The sequence below is a fragment of the Schistocerca serialis genome, chromosome 4 (assembly GCF_023864345.2).
Source record: "Schistocerca serialis cubense isolate TAMUIC-IGC-003099 chromosome 4, iqSchSeri2.2, whole genome shotgun sequence".
NCBI classification, from domain to species: domain Eukaryota; kingdom Metazoa; phylum Arthropoda; class Insecta; order Orthoptera; family Acrididae; genus Schistocerca; species Schistocerca serialis.
The window spans coordinates 6016912-6039940 of record NC_064641.1 but is presented as its reverse complement, the minus strand read 5'-3'; the positions used below and the strand labels follow the sequence as shown (position 1 = coordinate 6039940).

Below are 23029 nucleotides of genomic sequence, written 5' to 3'. Positions count from 1 at the left end.
TGACACCTACAGTATAAGTCCAAAGCTTCTGTAAATTTCTAGTTTCTATCCTTAGGGGTTTGGGCTGCCCGATGAGGAGTCAGTCAGTCAGGACATCACATTTTATATACAGAGAAGAGTGGTCTGCAGCTCAGTGGCTCTTCTGTTTTAGATTGATGACCTATTCTCACACATGTTATGAAGAAACATTAATACTATACAACAAAAGCAAGCAACTAACAGAGATAAATTTAATGTCAATCTCATTATAAATACTTAATGAGAGTAACAAACATACCTGAAATACCGCATTATTTGATCACTGATTGCCTTCCCTGAAAACCTTTTCCGACGGTCATCCATCACTGGTTCCACTTTATTTATCTGAATATCTGAAGATTGATATTAAGGATTTATCAGTAAAGGCACATTCCTGTAACTTATAAGATTACATTTCAGCCCACTGTGTGTTATTTGTCTGTTCTTACTTCTTCTGAATTCTAATATAAGCCTGGAGATGAACATAATGGCCTACATGGGTTTGAAATGTCAACAAAGAAAACATCAGCTATAATTTCATTTTTACATGTGTCTGGAGACTAGAAAATTTTTGTAAAGTATAATATGGTCTGTAGTAGGCTGTAATATTCTTTATTAATTAGCTGTTCACACAATTAAAAAAGAATATTATAACCTACTATGGACTACATTTTCCTTTACAAAACATCAGCTACTTTCACATCTATTCTTTGGTGGTATTTAAGCCCATCCTATCACATACACAGGTTGTGTGTCAGTGCAGCTCTCTGCCTACTTTTGAAATTTGGAGTAATTCTTTACAGGTTTTGTACAGTTCTTCTCTCAACTAAAATTGTTGAACATTTCTGTAATGCTCTCAGACTAACTAGATAACTCTAAATTCAATTGAAAAGCACTTCTTTGAATTTTCTCTTTCATGTCCATTATCACATACTTTAGTAAGCTTCTCATATAAAGTGAAGATTTGTCACAGATTTAGCTACAAAAACAAATTGCTGATGTTCCAAAGCAAGGCTTTATTTTCTGATATAGTTTGCTGCTTATCATCAAGTGGCAACAGACTATGACCAGAGAGGTTTTGTTACTGATGAGCAACTTTGAAACAGATATTATGGAAGAAGAGTGTGTTTCAAAAACAGAGTAACTGTCTTCTTTGACCGAGCAATTGTGACACAGCTGTATATAAAATCATATCATTGAATCATGAGATGTAGATAACCTAATTCCACCTGCCACCTTTTCAAATGCATTTCTGCCAATAAAGGAAATGTGCCATACATCGAGCACCATAATGATTAAAATTAACACGGGGACTTAGCATGTGTCAAATTATTATTATACATAGAATGAATATGGATGTTTTTCTCTCTTATTTGAGCTAAGCCAGGAACAGCTTCACTCACTCACTTTCTCACAAAATACTCTCAGCACAACACAGAAAATGGAAAACAATCTTCATTAAGGGGACTGTGGCTGATACTCATTACACTAAGGTTTTATAATGGGGGTTAGCAAGCATACAGTTTTATATAACCTCTTCAGATGTCTAGTGGTGCAAGATCTGAATAACTGAAAAACAAAGAAAAAGCATTCAGATATTGTGCAACACTGGGATTTTAGCAAGTTACAATGACAAACTTTGGTTTTCATACCGTCACATCTGGGACTTTGGTTTTCATGAGAGAATATAGCTTTTTTTTTTCTTTTTATTGCTAACCTACGGTTCACCTCTTACTAGGACTATCACATGTCAGTGGAATGGGAAACAAAACCTCTCACACCTCCTCATGTGATCACAACTGCAATTAGAACAAACTTAGAGCAATTTCTTAATAATACTAAACAATAGCTGCTGTACACTTATAAGAATTAAACAACATGGTTTCACATGACAGCAAGAAAAATTATATGCAAGGATACATTGATGTGGAGATTCAGTGATATCATCACTTGGTGCAGAAAGGCGATTCATGAGTTCCGCATTAGGTAACTGATTGATTGTACGACTAGAAAAATCACTTAACCTTTCATATTCCTTTCCTCTATATACAAATACCTGTAGGATGGAACACAAAATTAGTACCTCTTCCAAATGTCCTAGTAAGAATTATAATGAAACAGTAATAATTTTTACTGTGTTCTACGATATTTACCCCTGCGAGGTGCAAAACACTTACCTTATTTTGCAAAAAGGCAGGAAATCCCCGGCCATAGTATGCCACTCTAAAATATTCAGGTTCTGGTCTAATCTGCTTCATAATACTGTCGTAAAACTGTGACATACGCTGGTGTATACAACTTAGTTGTAAGTAATCATATGTCTCTTCTTCGTACAAACTGATCAACTCTTTACATATACTCAATGCACTTTCCCACATCTACAAAGAAATCAAAAACTTTTAAAAGGACCTTTATAGTTTTATTATAGCATATAATTTTTCATTCAGTCTACACTAAACCACATGAAGCTTTAACTACTGATTATGTTTCACAACTTAATTAGATGTCTTGTACCAAATGCCCATATCTAATCAAAACAGAAACACCTTGTGCTTGATGACATCAAGGGCTGCTGTAAGCTCAGTTAACACTACAGAAGTTAAAGAAGAAGCAGGAAAAAAAAAACTTACAAGTTGTGAACAACAAAGTGACCAATAATTACAGCTTTGTTAACAAAAGACACAGATACAGAGACACAGTTCTAAAGTAAAGAGGAACATGCAGGTAAGCAGTGGGGAGAAGAAAATCCAAAATCTAACAATGGAAACTCCAGGTAGAAATATCAACAATTTAGGAAAAGACAGATTGCTACTTACCATAAAGAAGACACGCTAAGTTACAGACAGGCACAATTATAAGACACTGACATAAAGATTTCAGCCACAGCCTCCATCAGCAAAAGAGCAACGTGCACCACTCATAAACACAAGCAAGCACAACTCGTGCACATATGACTGACAGCTCCAGTATCTCGGGCCCAAGATGTTGCAGCTGGCAGTCATGTGTGCATGGGGTGTGCATTCCTGTGTGTCTGAATGGTGTGTGTTTAACTGATGGAGGCTGTGGCTGAAAGCTTTATGTTAGTGTCTTTTGATTGTGCCTGTCTACAGCTTTACTCGTCTTCTTTGCAGTAAGTAGGAATCAGTCTTCTCCTATATTGTTGACAATCTAGAATTTGTTACACAATAAATGCGTATTGAAACATTAGATATCCTGTCTTGAAGGCTGAATGCTCTGTCACAAACAGAAGCAATGAATTCTCAGAAAAAAGTAATGGGAATGAGTGTACGGCATCGTTGGCCGGGAGTCCCCTATTCGGGGAAGTTTGGCCACCAAGCGGAAGTCTTATTTCATTTGACGCCACATTGGGTGACTTGCATGCCAGTGATGAGAATGAAATGATGATGAGGACAATACAACACTCAGTTCCCGAATAGAGAAAATCTCGACCCTGGCTGGGAATTTAATCCGGGCCCGCTTGCATGGGAGGGGAGCACGTTACCACCCAGCTAAGCAGGTGGATTCTCAGAGTTAAAGGAAACACAGAGGTGGAAGTGGAACTACATTAAGTGTTGTGTAAGTAATCCGAAAGATAACTCTTACATACATATTCATATTCATACAAAGACAATATTATAGGGAGAAAATTCTCCTAAACCTGTTGTAGAAAGATAAATGAAAGTGACTAGTAAGATTCAGATACATGTTTCAATTGATAGTCACTGTTATACTAATCTAAGACACACATTAAAAATACAAGACTAGAGGGATGACCAGAAAAAAGTATCTTGAGGGATGAAATCCCATTATGAGCTTTTGCACAACCCAGTGCAAGGACGAGGACTACTGAATTCTCAGTATGTTCAGAACCCTATACTGGGCATTTCCTAGCATAATGTTGTGGTCATTTATTGATAATAATCAATTAATATAGAAAGTGAAGCAGAGTTTTTATTTATTTTTCCCTGTTACTTGTTGCAGCCTGGTGCAACACTGTGTGTCTTTGTGATAGGTAAGTAGGTGTTCTGCTCTGCATGATATTGAGCTACAAATCTTATATCTATACTTCTCATTTAGGTTTACACAAAAATATCTATATGCAGAAAGTACAAACCTTGCCCTTATCAAAATAATGAATGATATCATAGTAAAGGGCTTCCTTAAGTTCACGGTGTGTCTGACAAGTGGGATGACGCAGACTGCGAAGCAACGGTGGCAGTGGCTCAGCCGACCATTTCAACAACTTACTGTGAAGCTTCAATGTAAATGCAGCCTCTGTATAGTTATCACATTCTAAATGCAGTTCGCACAATTTATTTACATAACGAATATACATTTCCTTCCTATTAATCTCACTGTAGAAATCCTGCAAAATAGAAACATTCATGTTAAATATGATTAATTGCAATCTGTTCCCTATAGTTTAAAGTTATTCTATATTTCATTGAGCACATTCTCATCTTTCCCAGAAATGTAGTGAGACCATAACATGTACACTATGTGATCAAAAGCATCTGGACACCCCCACAAAATGGTTCAAATGGCTCTGAGCACTATGCGACTTAACTTCTGAGGTCATCAGTCCGCTAGAACTTAGAACTACTTAAACCTAACTGACCTAAGGACATCACACACATCCATGCCCGAGGCAGGATTCGAACCTGCGGCCGTAGCGGTCCCTCGGCTCCAGACTGTAGCGCCTAGAAACGCACGGCCACACCGGCCGGCCCACCCACAAATATATGTTCTTCATATTAGGTGTATTGTGCTGACACCTACTGCAAGGTACTCCATATCAGCGACCTCAGTAGTCATGACACATCGTGAGAGAGCAGAATGGTGCGCTCCACGTAACTCATGGACTTCAAACTTTGTCAGGTGATTGGGTGTCACTTTTGTCATACATTTGTACATGAGATTTCCACACTGCTAAACATCCCTAGGTCCACTGTTTCTGGTGTGACAGTCAAGTGGAAATGTGAAGGGACACATACAGAACAAAAGCGGACAGCCCGACCTCGTCTGTTCACTGACACAGGCTGCCTACAATTGATGAGGGTCATAGTGTAATAGGTACACATCTATCCAGACCATCGCACAAGAATCCCAAACTGCATCAGGATCCACTGCAAGTACTACAACAGTTAGGCGGGAGGTGAGAAAACTTGGATTTCATGGTCGAGTGGCTGCTCATAAGCCGCACATCACACCGGTAAATGCCAAACAATACCTCTCTTGGTGTAACGAGTGGAAACATTGGACGATTAAACAGTGGAAAAATGTTGTGTGGAGTGACAAATCATGGTACACAATGTGGCAATCCGATGGCAGGGCGTGGGTATGGCAAACACCCGGTGGACGTCATCTGCCAGCGTGTGTAGTGTCAACAGTAAAATTCGGAGGCGGTGGTGTTACGGTGTGGTTGTGTTTTTCATGGAGGGGGCTTGCACCCCTTGTTGTTTTGTGTGGCACTATCACACATTCTTGCTTTCCGCTGTTGAAGAGCAATTCGAGGATGGTGACTGCATCTTTCAGCATGATTAAGCACCTGTTCATAATGCATGGCCTGTGGCAGAGTGGTTACACAACAATAACATCCCTGTAGTGGACTGTCCTGCACAGAGCCCTGACCTGAATCCTACAGAACACCTCTGGGATGTTTTGGAACGCCGACTACATGCCAGGCCTTACCGACTGACATTCATACCTCTCCTCAGTGCAGTACTCCAAGAAGAATGGGCTGCCATTCCCCAAGAAAGCTTCCCACACCTGACTGAACGTATGCCTGCGAGACTGGAAACTGTCGTCAAGGATAACGGTGGGCCAACACCATATTTAATTCCAGCATTACCGATGAAGAGCACCATGAACTTTTAAGTCATTTTCAGCCAGGTGTCCAGATACTTTTGATTACAGTGTTTTTCAAATAAAAAGCACAGAAGTGATAATAAAAACATAGTTTTTTTTTTATTTTCCTGTAGTATGGGTCCACAGCTTCTATAAATTTTTTAAAGAATTTCCTCCCACTTTCAGCTGTTTGAATTTTATTTTGTGATTGCAATTTTGGCATTAACCCATTTTCAGCCATCTACGAGCAGTAAAAACCTAACTGCAAAGTTCACAATTCTTGAAGAATAAACAGGTACGTATGGAAACAGACAATGTCATTGTTTTCACACAAGGCCAGTTGGTGTAACACTTATTTCAGTGTTAAGTTGATGCACTGTTGTCATTTTAACCAACACATGTTACTCGTCTGAAACTTGGCCGTGGACTGACTGTCTCAGCATGAAAAATTGGGCCCTTATATATCATCACAATAATAGGTACTGAAACTACAAATTGTTTAAAGTTAAATTTACAGAAATTACAAATAAAAATTAACTGAAGACATCGAAACTTTCCTTCTTTTTATCAGTTTCTCCTACTATGAGGACTAAGCCAAATTATTTGTTTAAATGATGAAATTAACAGATATCATTACACAGACAATACTTTGGGCAAAAATATTAATTACTTTTGAATTAATTAAGGGCTGGCTTTGCTAACATGTTTTCAAACAGAGACAAATAGATCCATTAGGAATGCTAGTGTTTCGTGTCCCAAATGTTTACAATTAGTACAGAATTTATATTTGTTTATACATCAACAATATAATTTAAGTTATTAAACAATTACTGATAACAAAAGATACTAACTAGGAATAGTCAAAATAAATTATAAAATCACTTACATACATAAAACTAAGCACAAAATTAGGTCTGGTGTTATATTCTTTAAAACTGGGGGCCAACCTTTGCAGATTATATTCACGTATGTTAATGGTACTTAATTCAAAATTGAAAAAATTAATTTTAAGGGAGCACATGGCAAAACAAGAGGGGAAGTAAAAATATCCCAGCTCGCTTCGTCACATCTGGGATTAACAGTAGGTAAAACCAGTTTTGTAGTTTTTCAACATTCATATATGCTGTACTTCCAAGATTTTGACATATTGGTTAATATTATGCAGAAATAACAATGTATAAGGGCTGAACCAAAAGTAAGGTTCCCAATGAGCTACAGCCTCGAGGGAAAGTGCTAAGCTAAATCCGACAACAGTGCCAAGCGCAGTGGTTCCCCCACTCTCGAGCCCGCCCGTCCACAATTTGCTACGTTGTTCATTGTTGGCTTGGCAGCCATGAGAGATGGAAGTGTTGATCGCTGCTCCTGCCAAGTGCAAGGTTTGAGCAGTAATCTGGTTTCTCCATACAAGGAAGTTATTGCCCATGGAGATTCATTGGCAACTGACAGATTTATGGTGAAGAGTGCATGTCCATTCAGCACGTCCGCAAATGGTGCAGGGGTTTTGCTGATGGTTGCACGGAAGTTCACGATGAAGAATGGAGTGGAAGACTGCCAGTTTTGGATGAGATTGTCCAGAAGATCAACAGTGAGCCTCTCAAAGATCAGAGGGTCACTGTCTGTGACATTATTGGATGCATTCCTGAAGCTTCCAATGGCACAATTGGAAGAACTTTAACAGAAACGTTGGGTGTTCGCAAGGTGTGTGCTCGCTGGGTCCCCCGGATGCTGACTGATAGACACAAGGAGCAACGCCCTGACTGTGCTTGCAAGTTTCTTCAACTATGTGAGGGGGGAGGCAACAAGGAGAAGTTGTTGGACTCTATCACCACAGGAGATGAAACATGGGTGTTTCATTACACCATCCCCCCCAACAAAAAAAGAGGGTTATGGCGACTGTGTTTAGGGATCGGAAGGGGGTACTCCTCATCGATTTCATGCAACCTGGGACGACAATAAACTCAGATAGATATTGTGAAACTTTGACCCAACTCCGGCGAGCAATCCAGAATCACCAGAGAGGACGACTGATGGAGCGAGTAGTGCTTCTTCATGACAACGCTCAACCCCCCGTTTCTCATGAAACTCAGGAGCTTTTGAAAAAATTTGGGTGGACTGTTATGCCCCATCTCCCGTACAGCCTGGACTTAGCCCCCAGCGATTATAACCTCTTTCCCAAGCTAAAGGAACGCTTAGGTGGCAAACACTTCAAGAGCTGAGCAGAGGTCACACGCTTCCTCAACGGGTTGGCAGAAGACTACTTTGACTTAGGAAGACAAAAGCTGGAGCACGGTCTTCAAAAGTGTGTTTGGGGGAGAGAGAGAAGAAAAAAAAAAAAAAAAAGAAAGAGAGAAGAGACTATGTTGAAAAATAGACAAAAGTAAGCTTTTCAACAATGTACAAATTAATAATAATAAACAATGTTTTCTATTTGTAAAAAATACGGGAAACTTACTTTTGATACAACCCTCGTAATATGCACAATTGCACATCAAAGAATAACTAGTCAGTGATACTACTCAATATTACATTTTATGTGCTGTAAACTGTCCACATTATGTTGTATTATGTTTTGTGGATGCTTGAAAACGGCTTAATGCCAAAACAGCAATTGAAAAATAAAATTCTAAAAGCTGAAAGCAAGATGAAATCCTTCAAATAACACAGTTTTTTATTCCTAATTCATTACTTAAGTCTATTTATTCATTATCATTATTGTTATAAACTGAAACAACATTGCAGTTTCCCTTGGGAAAGACGTTTAGCTGCCATTTCTAACAGAACAGTATAACAGAGAAATAAGGCTCTAAATGTGAAAATAAGGTTGTCTTTGTAATCTACAGTATGACACTACCAATGGTGTGCATAATTTAAACATTAGTATTCTTTGAAAGACAAATGTTTGGAGATATATTTAATACTTGTAAGGTCATTAACATGCTTAATTAAATCTCAGACTGATATTCCAAACATGCACGTGTGCCTCCCCCTCCCCCACATACATATATTCACACACACACACACACACACACACACACACAGTAGCCAAGGGCCAAACGGACCACCCAACTCCACATGATGCAGCACACAACAATGTAGTTGACTTTCCTACTTGTTTCACAATCTGTTAACTGAAGGTTACTCCTCAAGACCATCTTTCCTCAATTTCTCAAGTAGGAGACGACCTAGAATGCATCCTTTGCACCAACAATTCCACTTGGACTCAATACACTTTTTTACTTTTCTACTATGTTGTCCTGTCCTGTTCTCTTTCACCTGCATCTTCCTTTCAAAAATGTTCAAATAGCTCTGAGCACTATGGGACTCAACTGCTGTGGTTATCAGTCCCCTATAACTTAGAAGTACTTAAACCTAACTAACCTAAGGACATCACACACATCCATGCCCGAGGCAGGATTCGAACTTGCGACCGTAGCAGTCGCACGGTTCCGGACTGCGCGCCTAGAACCGCGAGACCACCGCGGCCGGGGCATCTTCCTTTCCTTCACTACATGTCCACCACCTTATCCCTGTACTATTTCTTATGTGTTTAATCTAGCGGACATATACCTCGCCTCCTGCATACGTGCCCCCTCTCACTTCCTGTACACAATCTTCTCCATGACCCCCCCCCCCCCCCCCCCGTCCACAAACCCCCTTTCTCTCTACTGTCCCTTCTTCCTCCCCCTGCCCCCCCCTTTCCAACTATCTGACACTGTAACCATGTAACTCTACCGACCTCAGGCCTAGATTAAAATTTATGTAATTGGGTTGTAGCCCCCCCTCCCAAATGTTACATTGTCATAAAATTACAAACATCTTCAGGGGATTAAATGTAGTACTGTCAACATATGTAAAAAAAACTATTCCTAGCTTTCATAACTATTAGATTCTGTCTTAGGGAGGAAAGGTGGATAGATAGGGAGAAGGTTATAAAGGAGGGCATGTCACACATACTCCACAATGAGAGGGGGACACCCAACAAACTGATGGTTCCCTTTCATCCTAAAGTCTGAGTAACCCACCCTTCCTTTTTAACCTTCCCCCAATCTACCATTTTTTGACTTTGAAAAAGCTAATTGTTCTGAAACCTAGTAACAGTTTTTTTTTCCACTTTTAAATGAGTCATCTTGTGAAAAATTATTTCACTTCCAGAAGGCAGTCAATTTCTCTCTTTGTAATTTTATCATTTTCACAATATAGTTACCATCTTATTTATCGTGTTGACAGCAGTTATTGAAATAATACTATTAACAGATACTAATAGAAATTTTCTGCTTTGCTTCAGGTGCAAAAGTAATATGGACTATCATAGGCAAAATCAATCAAAGCAAACTAAGCAAAATTCTTTGTTTCAGTGTTTGGGAGAACTAATGTTCATACAGAGTTAACAAGATGAAGTTAAATCCTACAGCAACATCTACAGGTAATTTTAATTTTACTGATTGCTGTGTAACTCCTTGGACATGCACAAGATTAAAACAAAAACACATTCTCTTCCTGGCATTAACAGATGTTACGATACATACCAGTAAATTCACAGTACAACTCATTCGGTTTTCCTTGTTTTCATCTGTTATAATACACCTGTATTCCAGCAATCGCTCCATCAGCCGAGCCACAGTATCTACAAATTTTGTACCCTGCAAAGAGTGTAACAAATACCATGTTGATATGCTGTTAATAATTTCAAACAAATAGTTAAGAAAACATTTTCTGCTGTGTTGACTGAAAAATACCCATATCTATTAACCTAGTCACAGATGATTGTGCTCATAAACCTCTCTAGGTGTTTTACAATAAACATATTAACTATGTGTATGTTTTAATAATACACTATGTAAACTAATGGAAATGCAACCACTCACCTATAGCAGATCAATATGTAGAATTCTGTAACATACAACAGAAAAAAGCACTCACACTAGCTTCTGAGCACTAGCTTTTTTCCCCCCAACAATAGTACACACATCCATACATCGAACCAGACAGACATCTAAAAGCACACTCCCATGGACACAGCAATACTAATTATTTATACTTGATTATTGAAAGCAGTTGCCGGAGCTGATGGACGTGGAGGGGGGGGGGGGGGGGGGGAGACAAGGAAGGAGTAGCCGGAAAGAGGCAGGTCTTTTGACAGAGGACCTCACGGTCACACAACAAGACGAAAAAAGTTACAGAGGGTACAACAAAAAGAGATTTAGGAAGACGGAGAGGTGGGGATGGAGGGTGGCACTGCAGAGGGTGCAGACCTGAGAGGGAGGAGCTGAGGAGAGGGGGAAGAGGAGTGGAAAAAATGAGAGAAAGGTGTAGCTGAAGAGGGAAATGGAAGGGAGAGGGGTTAAAAATGGAGAATGCCTACACAGTGGGGGGATGAGAGGAAGAGTAGTGGCAGAAGTAGCTGCACAATCTTGATGGACAAGGAGAGAGAAGGGAAAAGGCAACGTGAGGCTATGGGAACAGGTTAGCAGAGGACTAGGCCATGGGAATTGCAAGAGTGTAGGATGTGTTGAACAGACAGTTCCCATCATGTACGAGGTCTATTCAAAAAAACTCCGGAACATTGACCACGAAATTTTTCTACTCTTACCTTTTACTTAGTGTACAGGGTCTCCTTAGAAATACTCTCTTCCACAATTTATACATCGCTCCCAACTCCATTTCGACTTCCGGAAGCAGTCTTGGTGTGCCTCTTTCTGGATCGCGCGAAGCGCCGTGTGTGAATTTTCTTTTATCTCATCTATCACTGCAAGCCTTCATCCTTTCAACATGTTTTTCAAGTTTGGGGAAAAAAAAGTCCACAGGGACCAGGTCTGGAGAGTACGGAGGATGAGGCAGCACAGTGATTTCGTTTTTTGTGCAACAGTCACGCACCAACAGGGGTGAATGTGCAGGTGTGTCTCTATGATGCAAGACCCATGAATTGTCTCACCACATTTCAGGCCATTTCCTTCTCACATTTTCTAACAGGTGTCCCAACATGTCCCAATAGTACCATTGATTAACAGTTTATCCCTGTGGCATGAAGTCATAATGAACTAATCCTCAAAGTCAAAAGAAAACTATCTGCAGGGCTCTGACATTTGACCTGACGTGACAAGCTTATTTCGGTCTTAGAGAACCTTTTCTGAGCCATTGTGAAGGTTGAACCTTTGTTTCAACATCATAACCGTAGACCCACATTTCATCACCAGTTACGATTCTCTTAAGGTATATCTTGTTCTCATTTATGCGATCCAAAAGCTCTTGTCAGATTGCGAGGTGAAGATCTTTATGGTCTTCACTCATGAGCCATGGGACAAACCTGACAGCAACATGATGCGTTCCAAGATCCTGTGTCAGGACTTCAGTCATGGTCTAACTGAAATGTTATATTCTTCTGTGATCTCTCAGGCAGCCAGTCCTCGATTGGCAGGCACAATTTCTCTGATGTTCTTGACATGAGCATCGTCAGTAGACATCGAAAGGCGTCCTGAACGAGGGTCATCTTTAACTTCCATCCGGCCATTTTTAAACTGTGTGAACCACTCGTAACACCGAGTACGGCTTAAGCACTCATCACCGTAGGCTTCCTTCATCATTTGGTGTGCCTCTGTAAAGCTTTCCTCGAGTTTCATACAAAATTTTATGCAGCCACGTTGCTCCTCTAAACCTGCCATCTCGAAACTCACGAACTGTGTGACACGACATTCTACTCGATACGGCACTGAACAATAACTAACAGACATACACGTTGAAACTTTCAACAGTTACACCTCATACACAGGAATGTGCAGGGATGCCAACTGCATTTTGTGCCGACACACCACAGATGCGAAATTTCGAATGTTCCGGAATTTTTTGCACAGACCTGTGTATATTGTGCTGAAAGCGAGTAACCAAATGGCCTGTGTACTGAAGCAGCTGTTGAAGATATTTATGTTGCGGTGTGCAGCATGTCCTGCAACTGGCGGTCAAGTTTGCAGTTTGCCGCAGCTTGGTGGTGGCCATTAACTCACGTATACAGATGGTTACTCGTCATGCCCATGTAGTATGTTGTACAGTAATTGAAGCACAGCTGATACATAACATGGCTGCTGTCACATACTGCCTTGCCTTCTATTGGATAGGAAATGCATGTGACTGGACTTCAGTGGGAGATGGTGGGTGGGTGTATGGAACAGGTCACAAGTGGAGGACACAAGTGGAGGACCCATGAGGAATGGGATTGGGATGGAAAAGGACTGCAGAAGGATATTCTGAAGGTTGCGTGGGCACGAGTGTGTGATTTTAGGTAGGATATCCCTCACCTTAGGGCACGACGTAAGGTGGTCGAAGCCCTGGCGGATGGAATGGTTGAGCTTCTTAAGACCAGGGTGATACTGAGTGATCAGAGGAGCGCTGAGCATTGGCTGGTTAACAGGTTTATCAGTATCAGAGGAGCAGATGACACGAGAGAATTGCTTATGGGTGAGCTGGATAGGATTCCATCTGTTAGTAAAGTTTCTGGTAAGGCTACTGGCATATTTCAACAACTCCTCCATTCTTCTGCAGATGTGGCATCCAAGGATAATGAGGCTGTAAGGAAGAGTTGAGAAGGACGAGACGATGTGGATTTTGGAGCAGGTGTTGAAGTTATGGTAGAAAGAGCAAGGGTAGTCCTTGCCATGTGGAAAGACCTTGAAAAATCGTCAATTAATCTGAACCAGACAACAGGTTTTAGATTATGACTGCATAGGAAGGATTCCACCAGATGGCCCATAAATAAGTTGGCACAGGATGGTGCTATGCAAATACCCATGACAGTACTACAGATGTGTTTAGAGATTTGGCCTACGAAAGTGGAATAACTGTGGGACAGGATGTGGTTGGCTAGGAGGATTAGGAGAGAAGTGGTGGGTTTGGTATGAAGAGGACATTGGGAAAAGTAGTGTTCCACGGTCGCTAGGCCATGGGAACGGTGTCGTCGGTGTACAAGGATGTCCCATTTGGAGTCAAGTGGTAACGGGACAGAAACTGTGGAGAGGTGGTCAACGAAGTGAGCAGTGTCTTGAATGTAGGATGGGAAGTTATGGACAATAGTTTGGAGGTCTTGGTCAACAAAGGCAGAGGTCTGCTCTGTGGAAGCAATGTACCCAGCCACAAGGTGACGATCAGTAGGGAGACATGTGAGGTTGGGTTTGTGGAGCTTGAGGAATAGGTAAGAGGTAGTAGTGCAGGGTTTTGCTGGTGTGAGGAGGGAGACGGATTCACGTGTCACGTTTTGAGATGAATCTAAGGCGTTGAGAAGCTATTTGAGGCCATGTATGGAGTGGAGTCTTTTCTCTGGCATTCCCAAAAGCTTTCCACATCTTTTATGAAACACACTGCTCCAGAACACCCGTTCTATAACAGTGTTGTCAACCTTTCTGATAAAGCTCTGACCCCTAAAGAAGTCTCAGTACTTTCTAAATGCCTCATCTTTGCATTAAAATCTAATTTCAAGTACTTTCTAATGGCCTCACCTTCAGCCCCAAATCTAATTTCAATCATGCAGGACTTGAACAGGACATTATTTCGTTTACTTCCTCTTTGCAGTCAAAACAATTTTTCACAACACACCCCACTGATGACAACCAAATGAAACCACATACAGTACCTTCTTTACAACAGTTCCAACCTACTTCGACAAAAAAATTTTTTTTTCAGGAAACTGCCAACAGCATCGATATAGTAAATAGTTTTCACGGGTTTGCCGCTGGATCATATTGTGCAAATTCCACAATATATCCTAAGAGCAACTGTCCAACATCTTCATCTTCAGGTGGTTCAACCTTCCTCATGGCTAGGTATGACTGACAGTATTCGCACACCGACGCCCATTTTTAGAACACGCCCACGAAGAATGCGCAGCCGCGGAAATCGTGCATGCGCAGTGATTTACCATATTCAAACTCCCTCTGCCGAAAATCGCAGAGCAGCTCTCCCACGCGAGGGCTGTATGCTGTGTTTGTCAACAGTGCGACCACACGTTACGCACCAACAGCCATACTAGGCCAGGCCAGTGTTATGACGGGCCTGTTATCAAAGAATCTTGATTTTTGAGTCATGATTTAATAGCAGCCAATGCAGGGTTCCAGTCTGTGATCAGTTGAAATCTCGTGTCCTTGTTGATGAGATTATTGGCTGTATGGATATGTATTGCTTCCTTAATGATGCAGACCCAGAAAGATGACGCCAGAGATAAAACTTCCGTCTTTTCATAAATCATACAATGTCCTGTATTCAGACAGTGTTCCGCAATTGCCGACTTTTCCGGCTGACGAAGGTGTGTATGATGCTGAGGTTCATCACAGCGTTCTTGTACTGTGCGGCATATGTCTGGCCTATATACGCTGCCCCACACTGACAAGGAATCTTGTACACACCACATTTCCTCAGTCCAAAGTCATCCTTAACCGAGCACAACAGATTTCTCAGTTTTGCAGATGGTTGAAAAACACAATTAATTCCGTATCTTCCGAAGACTCTTCCGATTCTTGATGACATGGCACCAAAATATGGCAAAAAGGCCAAAGTGGTGGGTGTCTTCGTATCTTCATTCTGCTCCGCAGATAGAATTCACCTGGGCCTGGATGGATTACCTATTTGTCTCTCAGAATAATTGTTTTGTCGGAACACTGTCTTCAAATGTTATATTTCACTCGACAGGTTCTCAGGATCAGATACCACATGTGCCCTATGAACTAACGTACGTAATGCACTACCGCATTGTGCAGGGTGATGGCAGTTTGTGGCCTGCAAATATAGATCTGTATGCGTTGCCTTGCGGTAGGTGCTGTGTCCCAAGGTTCCATCTGCTGTCCTTCATACCAAGACATCAGGAAAAGGTAAAGCACCATCTTTTTCCACCTCCAATGTGAATTTCATATTCAGATGGAGCTAATTCAGATGCTGAAGAAACGTAGGTAGAGTATCAAGTCCATGTGACTACACCACAAATGTATCATCCACATATACGGCAGAAAAGAAGAGGGTTTGAGAGAGGCTGACCGTAGTGCTTTTTGTTCAAAGTCCTCCATAAAATAATTGGACACCAAAGGAGACAGAGGTCTTCCCATGGCGACACCGTCCACTTGTTCAAAATATTGGTCTTGAAATAAGAAGTACATTGAAGAAAGCACGTGTTTGAATAATGTTACTATGTCCTCCTCAAACTTGTTTCTAATGAGCTATAAAAAGTCCTGCTAGGGCACCTTTGTAAATAAAGACACAACATCGAAACTTAGTAACAGGTCCAATGATTGCAATCTAAGAAAACCAAGACACTTTGATAACAGGCCCATCATAACATTGGCCTAGTATGGCCATTGGTGAGTAACGTCTGGTCACACTGTTGACAATAACAGTGTACAGCGCATGCGCAGGAGAGCCGCTCTGCGATTTTTGGCAGAGTTTGAATATGAAAAATCGCTGTGCATATGTGATTTCCGCGGCTGTGCATTCTCCCTTGCGCATTTTCTAAAAACGGGCATCGGTGTGCGGATACCGTCAATTGTACCTGGCCACGAGGAAGGTTGAACCACCTGAAGATGTTGGACACTTGCTCCGAGGAAATATTGTGGAATTTGCACAATGTGATCCAGCGTCAAACCTATGAAGACCATTTACAACATATCTGCCGGGAATGCTTGAAGAGTCAGCACTGACATACTCAGGGAAACGCATGATACACATTGTTCTGTGTTTAAAAAAATTATTCACTACTGGTTATGAAATGGTTCATCTTCACAGTGCTAGAACAAAAATGAAAGCAAAGCGAAAACTGTGAATCTCAAAACACATTACATTTTATGAGAATTATTAGTCAGAAAAATTAAGTGTACTTACAAAAATATCTACTGTAACAATGTCACATGGCATACATGCTATTTAACAAGGAAAGTATACGCCATTGCTGACTTGAAAATTTAAGAAAGTTGATACTTAAAGCTATAACACAGCTTAACCAACCAGGAGTGAAACTGTTGCAATTGATTAATAATATATACAGGGTGCATCAAAATGGATGGGGCAAACTTACATGGCTGAAAGCACATGATAATAGAAGGACAAATGTCAAGCAAACATGGGTTCTAAAATGCATACCTAAAGAGCTACGAGGTATTCTTGATTTTCGATATTGTGAAACAAACCTCTTCTACTGCATGCTCTTTGCTTTCCATATTTTGGGAAGTGGTAGTACGGACCAAAACAAGAAAAAAATGTCCAGTAAACATGTGCTCTAAAATGCATATTGTAACAGCTATGAGCACCTGTTCATCTTTGGTGCTTTGGAACACAACTATTCTAACGAACAAGTGCTCATAACTTTTAAGGTATACCTTTTAGAGCACATGTTTACTGGCATTTTTTTTCTTGTTTTCCCAAAATATGGAAAGCAAAGAGCTTGCGGTAGAAAAGATGTGTTTCGCAATACTGAAAATATCTCAAAGCTCTTAAGGTATGCATTTTAGAGCCCATGTTTACTTGACATTCGTGCTCCTATTACCATGTGCTTTCAGCTGTGTAAGTTTGTGCCATCCTTTCTGATACATCCTGTATACACCACTGTTTGTGTCACGGGTACCAGGATTTCCTCACAACTACGGTCATTTAGTTATGATCACCGATGTGTACATATTTTCTGATAGTTAAATTCACAGATTCACAGATTTTTCATACCGATGCTGTGGGATAATACAAGGTATTTTGGGCATATGACAGGTTCAGATTATAGATAAATTAGTTCAATAAAATTGGCTAGTGATTAATATGATAGAAGGGTCACATTTGTTGCAATAAAGTGAATAATTACAGTTTTTAGAGAAGGAAAATTGCTACTCACCATATAGTGGAGATGCTGAGTTGCGACAGGCACAACAAAAAGATTCACACAATTACAGCTTTTGGCCATTAAGGCCTTTGTCAGCAATAAACACACACACACACACACACACACACACACACACACACACTGTTGTTTTTGTTGTGCCTATTGCGACTCAACATCTCTGCTATATGGTGAGTAGCAACTTGCCCTTTCTAATATTGTTACATTCCATCCTGGATTTTCCATTGTTTGATTAATTACATTTTTTTGTATGACACAATTATAAGTGATTTTAGTCTTAGTATCTAATTGGTTAGACTAAGTGTATCCTTGAACTTGTGATGTAGACTTGATGTTCGAATTGTTTTGGTTGTTTTTTTTTAGTTTTTATGCTCTTTGTTCTTAGCGGAACTGCCTCTGGTAACGTTTCAACGTTATGTGTCTACGTATATTTTTCTTATGTTTTAGTTCTCACCAAATGGTTGGCTTGTTGTTGGTATGTGACGTTGCAATATAACTGGATGTTTTAATAGTATCATGTGATTATTATATTACATAACACTATATCACTTTATGCAGTATGCAGTTCCTCATTTGGTTACACTATTTGTATCCTTGAACTTATGATATGGATTTGACATTCAAGTTGTTATGCAACTACTAATCTGAATGATTCATTGTAGCTGTGTTGCCTCGTATAATTGTTCAACATTACATGTCTATGTATATTTTTGTACGTTGTAGTCCTTACCTAGTGGTCAGTTTGTTTTTAGCACAGTTGGTTGGTTGGTTGATTGATTGATTTGGGGGAGGAGACCAAACAGCAAGGTCACTGGTCCCATCGGGTTAAGGGAGAATGATGAAGAAAGTCATCTGTGCCCTATCAAAGGAACTATCCTGGCATTTGCCTGAAGCAATCTAAGGAAATCACGGACAACCTAAACCAGGTTGCAGAATATGGGTTTGAACTGCAGTCCTCCTGAATGCAAGCCCAGAATTCTAATCACTGTGCCACCTCACTTGGTGCTTCTAACATGTGACATCATATCATCACATAATATCATGTGACATGACAACAGCAACATGAGACTGTTACACTATACAGTACTGTACATGTGTATGTTTATTATTACACATGGTAGTTTTCACCAAATGATTGGATTGTTGGTTTCTGTCATGTGACATAACACTACCATGTGACAATTATATCACATAATATTGTACAGAATTTAAAACATCATAAGCAACTGTATCTCCTGTTATTGTATATCTTTTACTGTAATTTTAGTACATGTGTATCCCCCTGTGACTGTACTATCGTGTGCACGTATGTTTTAACTTGTTCTTTGACCTATGGTCTTTGACTCTGACTTGTAGCTTCTTTGATCAACTCCTGCGTGTTAGTCTACTGGGTCTTGTTGTGGCTGAGCAATGGAGCTATGCAATTATTATTCTTAGAGGTTTTAATGTTTTCGACATAGTTTTCTGCTTGATTAAGCCTGTATTAAATGTTTAAGTAACAATTTTCTCACATTTTCAAGTTAGCAATGGTGTTTACTTTCCTGGTTAAACAGCATGCATGCCATGTGAAATTGATATGATAGGTAGTTTTTGTAAGTACACCTAATTTTTCTGACTAATAACTCTCAAGAAAATGTATTGTGTTAGGAGATTCAAAGTTTTCATTTTATTTCCATTTTTGTGCTAGCACTGTGAGGATGGTCAATGATCAAAACTGATAGTGAATAAATGTCAGTAAGACAGCACAGCGTTTATCATGTATTCCTCCAAACATTCGTTCCAACCATGATCCTCCACCCCCTTCCACCCAGTCATCCCATAGTAATCTTTCAGAAATTCCTCACTTCTAACCTGGCTTCACTTTCCTTTCCTAAACGGCTTCTTGGTGAGCCCAAAATCACTCCTATGGAACACACCACTATTAATAATATGAATGACAGTCCAGAGCTTATCATCCTTCCCGCACACTAAGGTTCAATCACAGTGGTCATGAACCATAGTGACTATTTGGCTGAGATTCTCCACCAAGGCTGAGATTCTCCACCAACTTTTCAACACTTCCGCATACAAAACTTACAACCATGATCCCATCTGTGATGTCCAACATAACCTCAAGCATCTTCTCTCAGCCTTCAGTCCATCACAAAACCTGATATCTGGATCCACCTCCCTCCTCAAACCAGCAGTCCCATGCACTCCTACCTTTTACCTTCTCCCCAAACATGACAAATCCAACCCTACAAGTCCTTATCAACTCATCAAGACACCTTTCTAGATGTCAATCTACACCTCTCAGATGGTTCCATAAATATGGCTGTCCATAATAGCAAGTGGATCAACGACCAACGGTATCTCCACTTTGACAGCTGCCACCCACTCCTGTCGAAAACACTCTTCCTTACAGCCTCACAATCTGTGGGTGCTGCATCTGCAATGAAAACCAGGGTTTGTCAAAATGTACCAATAAACCTACCAGAGCCTTTACTGACAAGACAGTATCCTATCCAGCTCGTCCATAAATAAGTCTCCTGTGTGATCTGCTCCTCTGACACCAGTAAATCTGTCAAATAGCCAACGACCACCACTCTTCCGATCGCACAGTATCACCTTGGTCTTGTAAAGCTCAACTATATCCTCCACCGGGGCTCTGACTACTTCACACTATGCTCCGAGATGAGGAACACATACTACCCAAAATCATATGCATATTTCCCTTGGGTTCTACTTTCCATTGTCCATCCAACCAACAGAATATTCTTGTCCATCCCTTTTCCTACCATACTCACAAACCTGCAACCAATGGGTCACTCCCTAGTGGTCAACCCAGGTGCAAGACCTGCCTCATATACCCACTCACCACCTCCAACTGCAGTCCAGTCACAGGGATTTCCTACCCAACAAAAGACAGGGCCATGTGTCTAAGCAGCCATGTTGAAAATATAGTGCAGCATTCTCCACGTGCACGACAAGTAACCAACTGTCTATTTGTATGAATGGTCACAATCAAATTGTGGCAAACTGCAAACTTGAACATCAAGTTGCTGCACGTTCTGCACATAACAACACAAATCTCTTCAACATCTGCTTTACTACACATGCCATCTGGAAACTTGCTTCCAGCACAAGTTTCTCTGAACAACACACTTGTGACTTTTCTGTCCCAACAAATCCTGCTCTCTCGCAAGCCCCCTGGTCTAAACAACCCCCGCTAATCTGTTCCCACTGTCTCACTTTGCCTTGTCCCTTCTCTCTTCTGTCCCTAACGCTCCTGCTCCATCCAGATCATACACTGCCTTCTCCCACCTACACTGCCCCCCCCCCCCCCCGGTCAATGTGGGTACACTCTCTCTCTCTCTCTCTCTCTCTCTCTCTCTCTCTCTCTCTCTCTCTCTCTCCCCCGCCTCAAACCTCTTCAACCATTCTCCCTTTCCTCTCCCTCATCTTCACCTTTCACTCCCCCACCCCCATTTTTCCCTACAGTTTCTCCCCTCTCCCTACATTTATATTTGTTGTATCTGCTGTACATTTTTTGTCTTGTTGTGTAGCTGTGAAGTAATCTGTCCAAAGACCTGCCTCTTCCTTGCCACACCCTCCTTGTGTCCTTCCCTACTCCTCCCCACCTCCATCAGTTCAGGCAACGGCTTTCAATAATAAAGCTTATAATTAGTCTTGCTGTGGTCATTGGAGTGCGTGTTTGCGTGTCTGTCTGGTTGTGTGCATCAATGTGAGTACAATTTTTGGATAAAGAGCTAGTGCTTGAAAGTTTGTGTGGATGCTGTTCTGTTATCTGTTACTGTGCTCCATGTATTTATCACTGTTGGTGAGAGATTGCTTTTCCCTTATTTTATATATTGCTATATCCAAGACTTTTAGTTATTGTTAATGCTACCTAAGATAAACATATTAGCTATGAAACTTCCCAACCTATTAAAACTGTGTGGCACCATGGCACCTGGCCTCAAACTCCAACCACTGCATTTGACTCACACAATGACACACAGTTTTTCTGTATCAGGCAGTTACATCGCAGCATACACTCTGCCTTATAGTGAAAACTTCATTTGGGATACAGAATAAGTGACACAGTTATAGTTCGTATTCCACTTTACACAAAGTGTGTTTGTTTATATAACAGTTACAGAAGTACCAACATCCATGCAAATGATGAGACATAAAATATTTTTAACACTATACAAAAGTATTAATATACAGCATTATGTCCTACTGTTGACGCAGTCACCTTTTATCACCTATCTACAAATCTGTAGCAGAATTATCCAACTGTTTCATTTTTGTTTTTTCTAATTTTTGGCAAACTAGAATAACTGTGGGCATATTCTTCCTATAAACAAAGCGCAAATTCCACACAACACTTTTGATACCAATTGTTAATTTGGATTCCTGGCACTAGTTTAACTGTGTAATATGGTACTCTTTTGTGGCCTGCAAAACAACGCAATACTGCTTACAATATTCATTTATTTTTATTTTTTTGCTTCACTCCTCTGTGTTTTTTCAACTTTTTATTTTTGTGTGTGAGTAACTTTCCTCCTATACAACAAGCAAAACATTGTCATGTTCTTACAACTGTATGAAAATAGCAGTTTCAACAAAGAATTATGGTTATGACATTCATACAACAGGCCATCCACAGCTATGTCCATATACAATTAAAAAAGACAATAAATAGGAAAAATGTTCTGTAATAGATTTATTCGACTTTTACTTAATTATTTTCTTTATTGTTGTATATGCACATTCTACAAGATGGTTAATTGTATAACATACTGGTTTCCAATAAAGAATAGTGATATGATGCTGTATGGATGTTATCCCATAATTTAAAATTGCAAATCATTGTCTCCTCAAAATTTTAAGCTGTGAGATGAGGCGGTTAATCAAACATTTGAAATTAGTTTTCCTGCTCCTGCACTTAAATCTACATAACAATCCAAGCTGTTTCATATAATATAACACTTCATGTCCCCCTGCCCCATTCTCTTTTCTCCCTCTCTCATCTCTTTTTCTCTGTCAATCATACTAAACTTAAGAATTTATCCTGAAAAGACAGTATCTGCTAATGTTAACAACAGTATCTTAGCTTCTTATTTACCCCTGAAATGCACAATGGTAATTTCCACTGAACAAAGTTTGGGGTGTACCGGCAACATGTCAATTCTGCAGAATAACATATTCCACTTCTAACCACTCGAGCCATTGAAAGATGTTCATGGAAACCAGAAACATTGTTTAGGTAGTTGTTAAGTGTGAAACCTCCCAATGTGCATGCTCTGTCTGCCATATGCGTAGATG

The 23029-nt window shown here is 40.4% G+C and overlaps 1 protein-coding gene across 1 annotated transcript in view; it reads right to left on the bottom strand.

Annotated features, from left to right (window-relative positions):
* LOC126473544 (dedicator of cytokinesis protein 1) overlaps positions 1-23029 on the bottom strand; it is a 420590-nt gene that overhangs the window by 141080 nt on the left and 256481 nt on the right. The window contains exons 23-27 of the mRNA XM_050100670.1: positions 10392-10505; positions 4133-4384; positions 2196-2396; positions 1939-2074; positions 278-371 (exon numbers count right to left, since the gene is read on the bottom strand). Of these exons, the coding sequence (XP_049956627.1) occupies positions 278-371; positions 1939-2074; positions 2196-2396; positions 4133-4384; positions 10392-10505 (797 nt within the window). The remainder of the gene's footprint in view (positions 1-277; positions 372-1938; positions 2075-2195; positions 2397-4132; positions 4385-10391; positions 10506-23029) is intronic.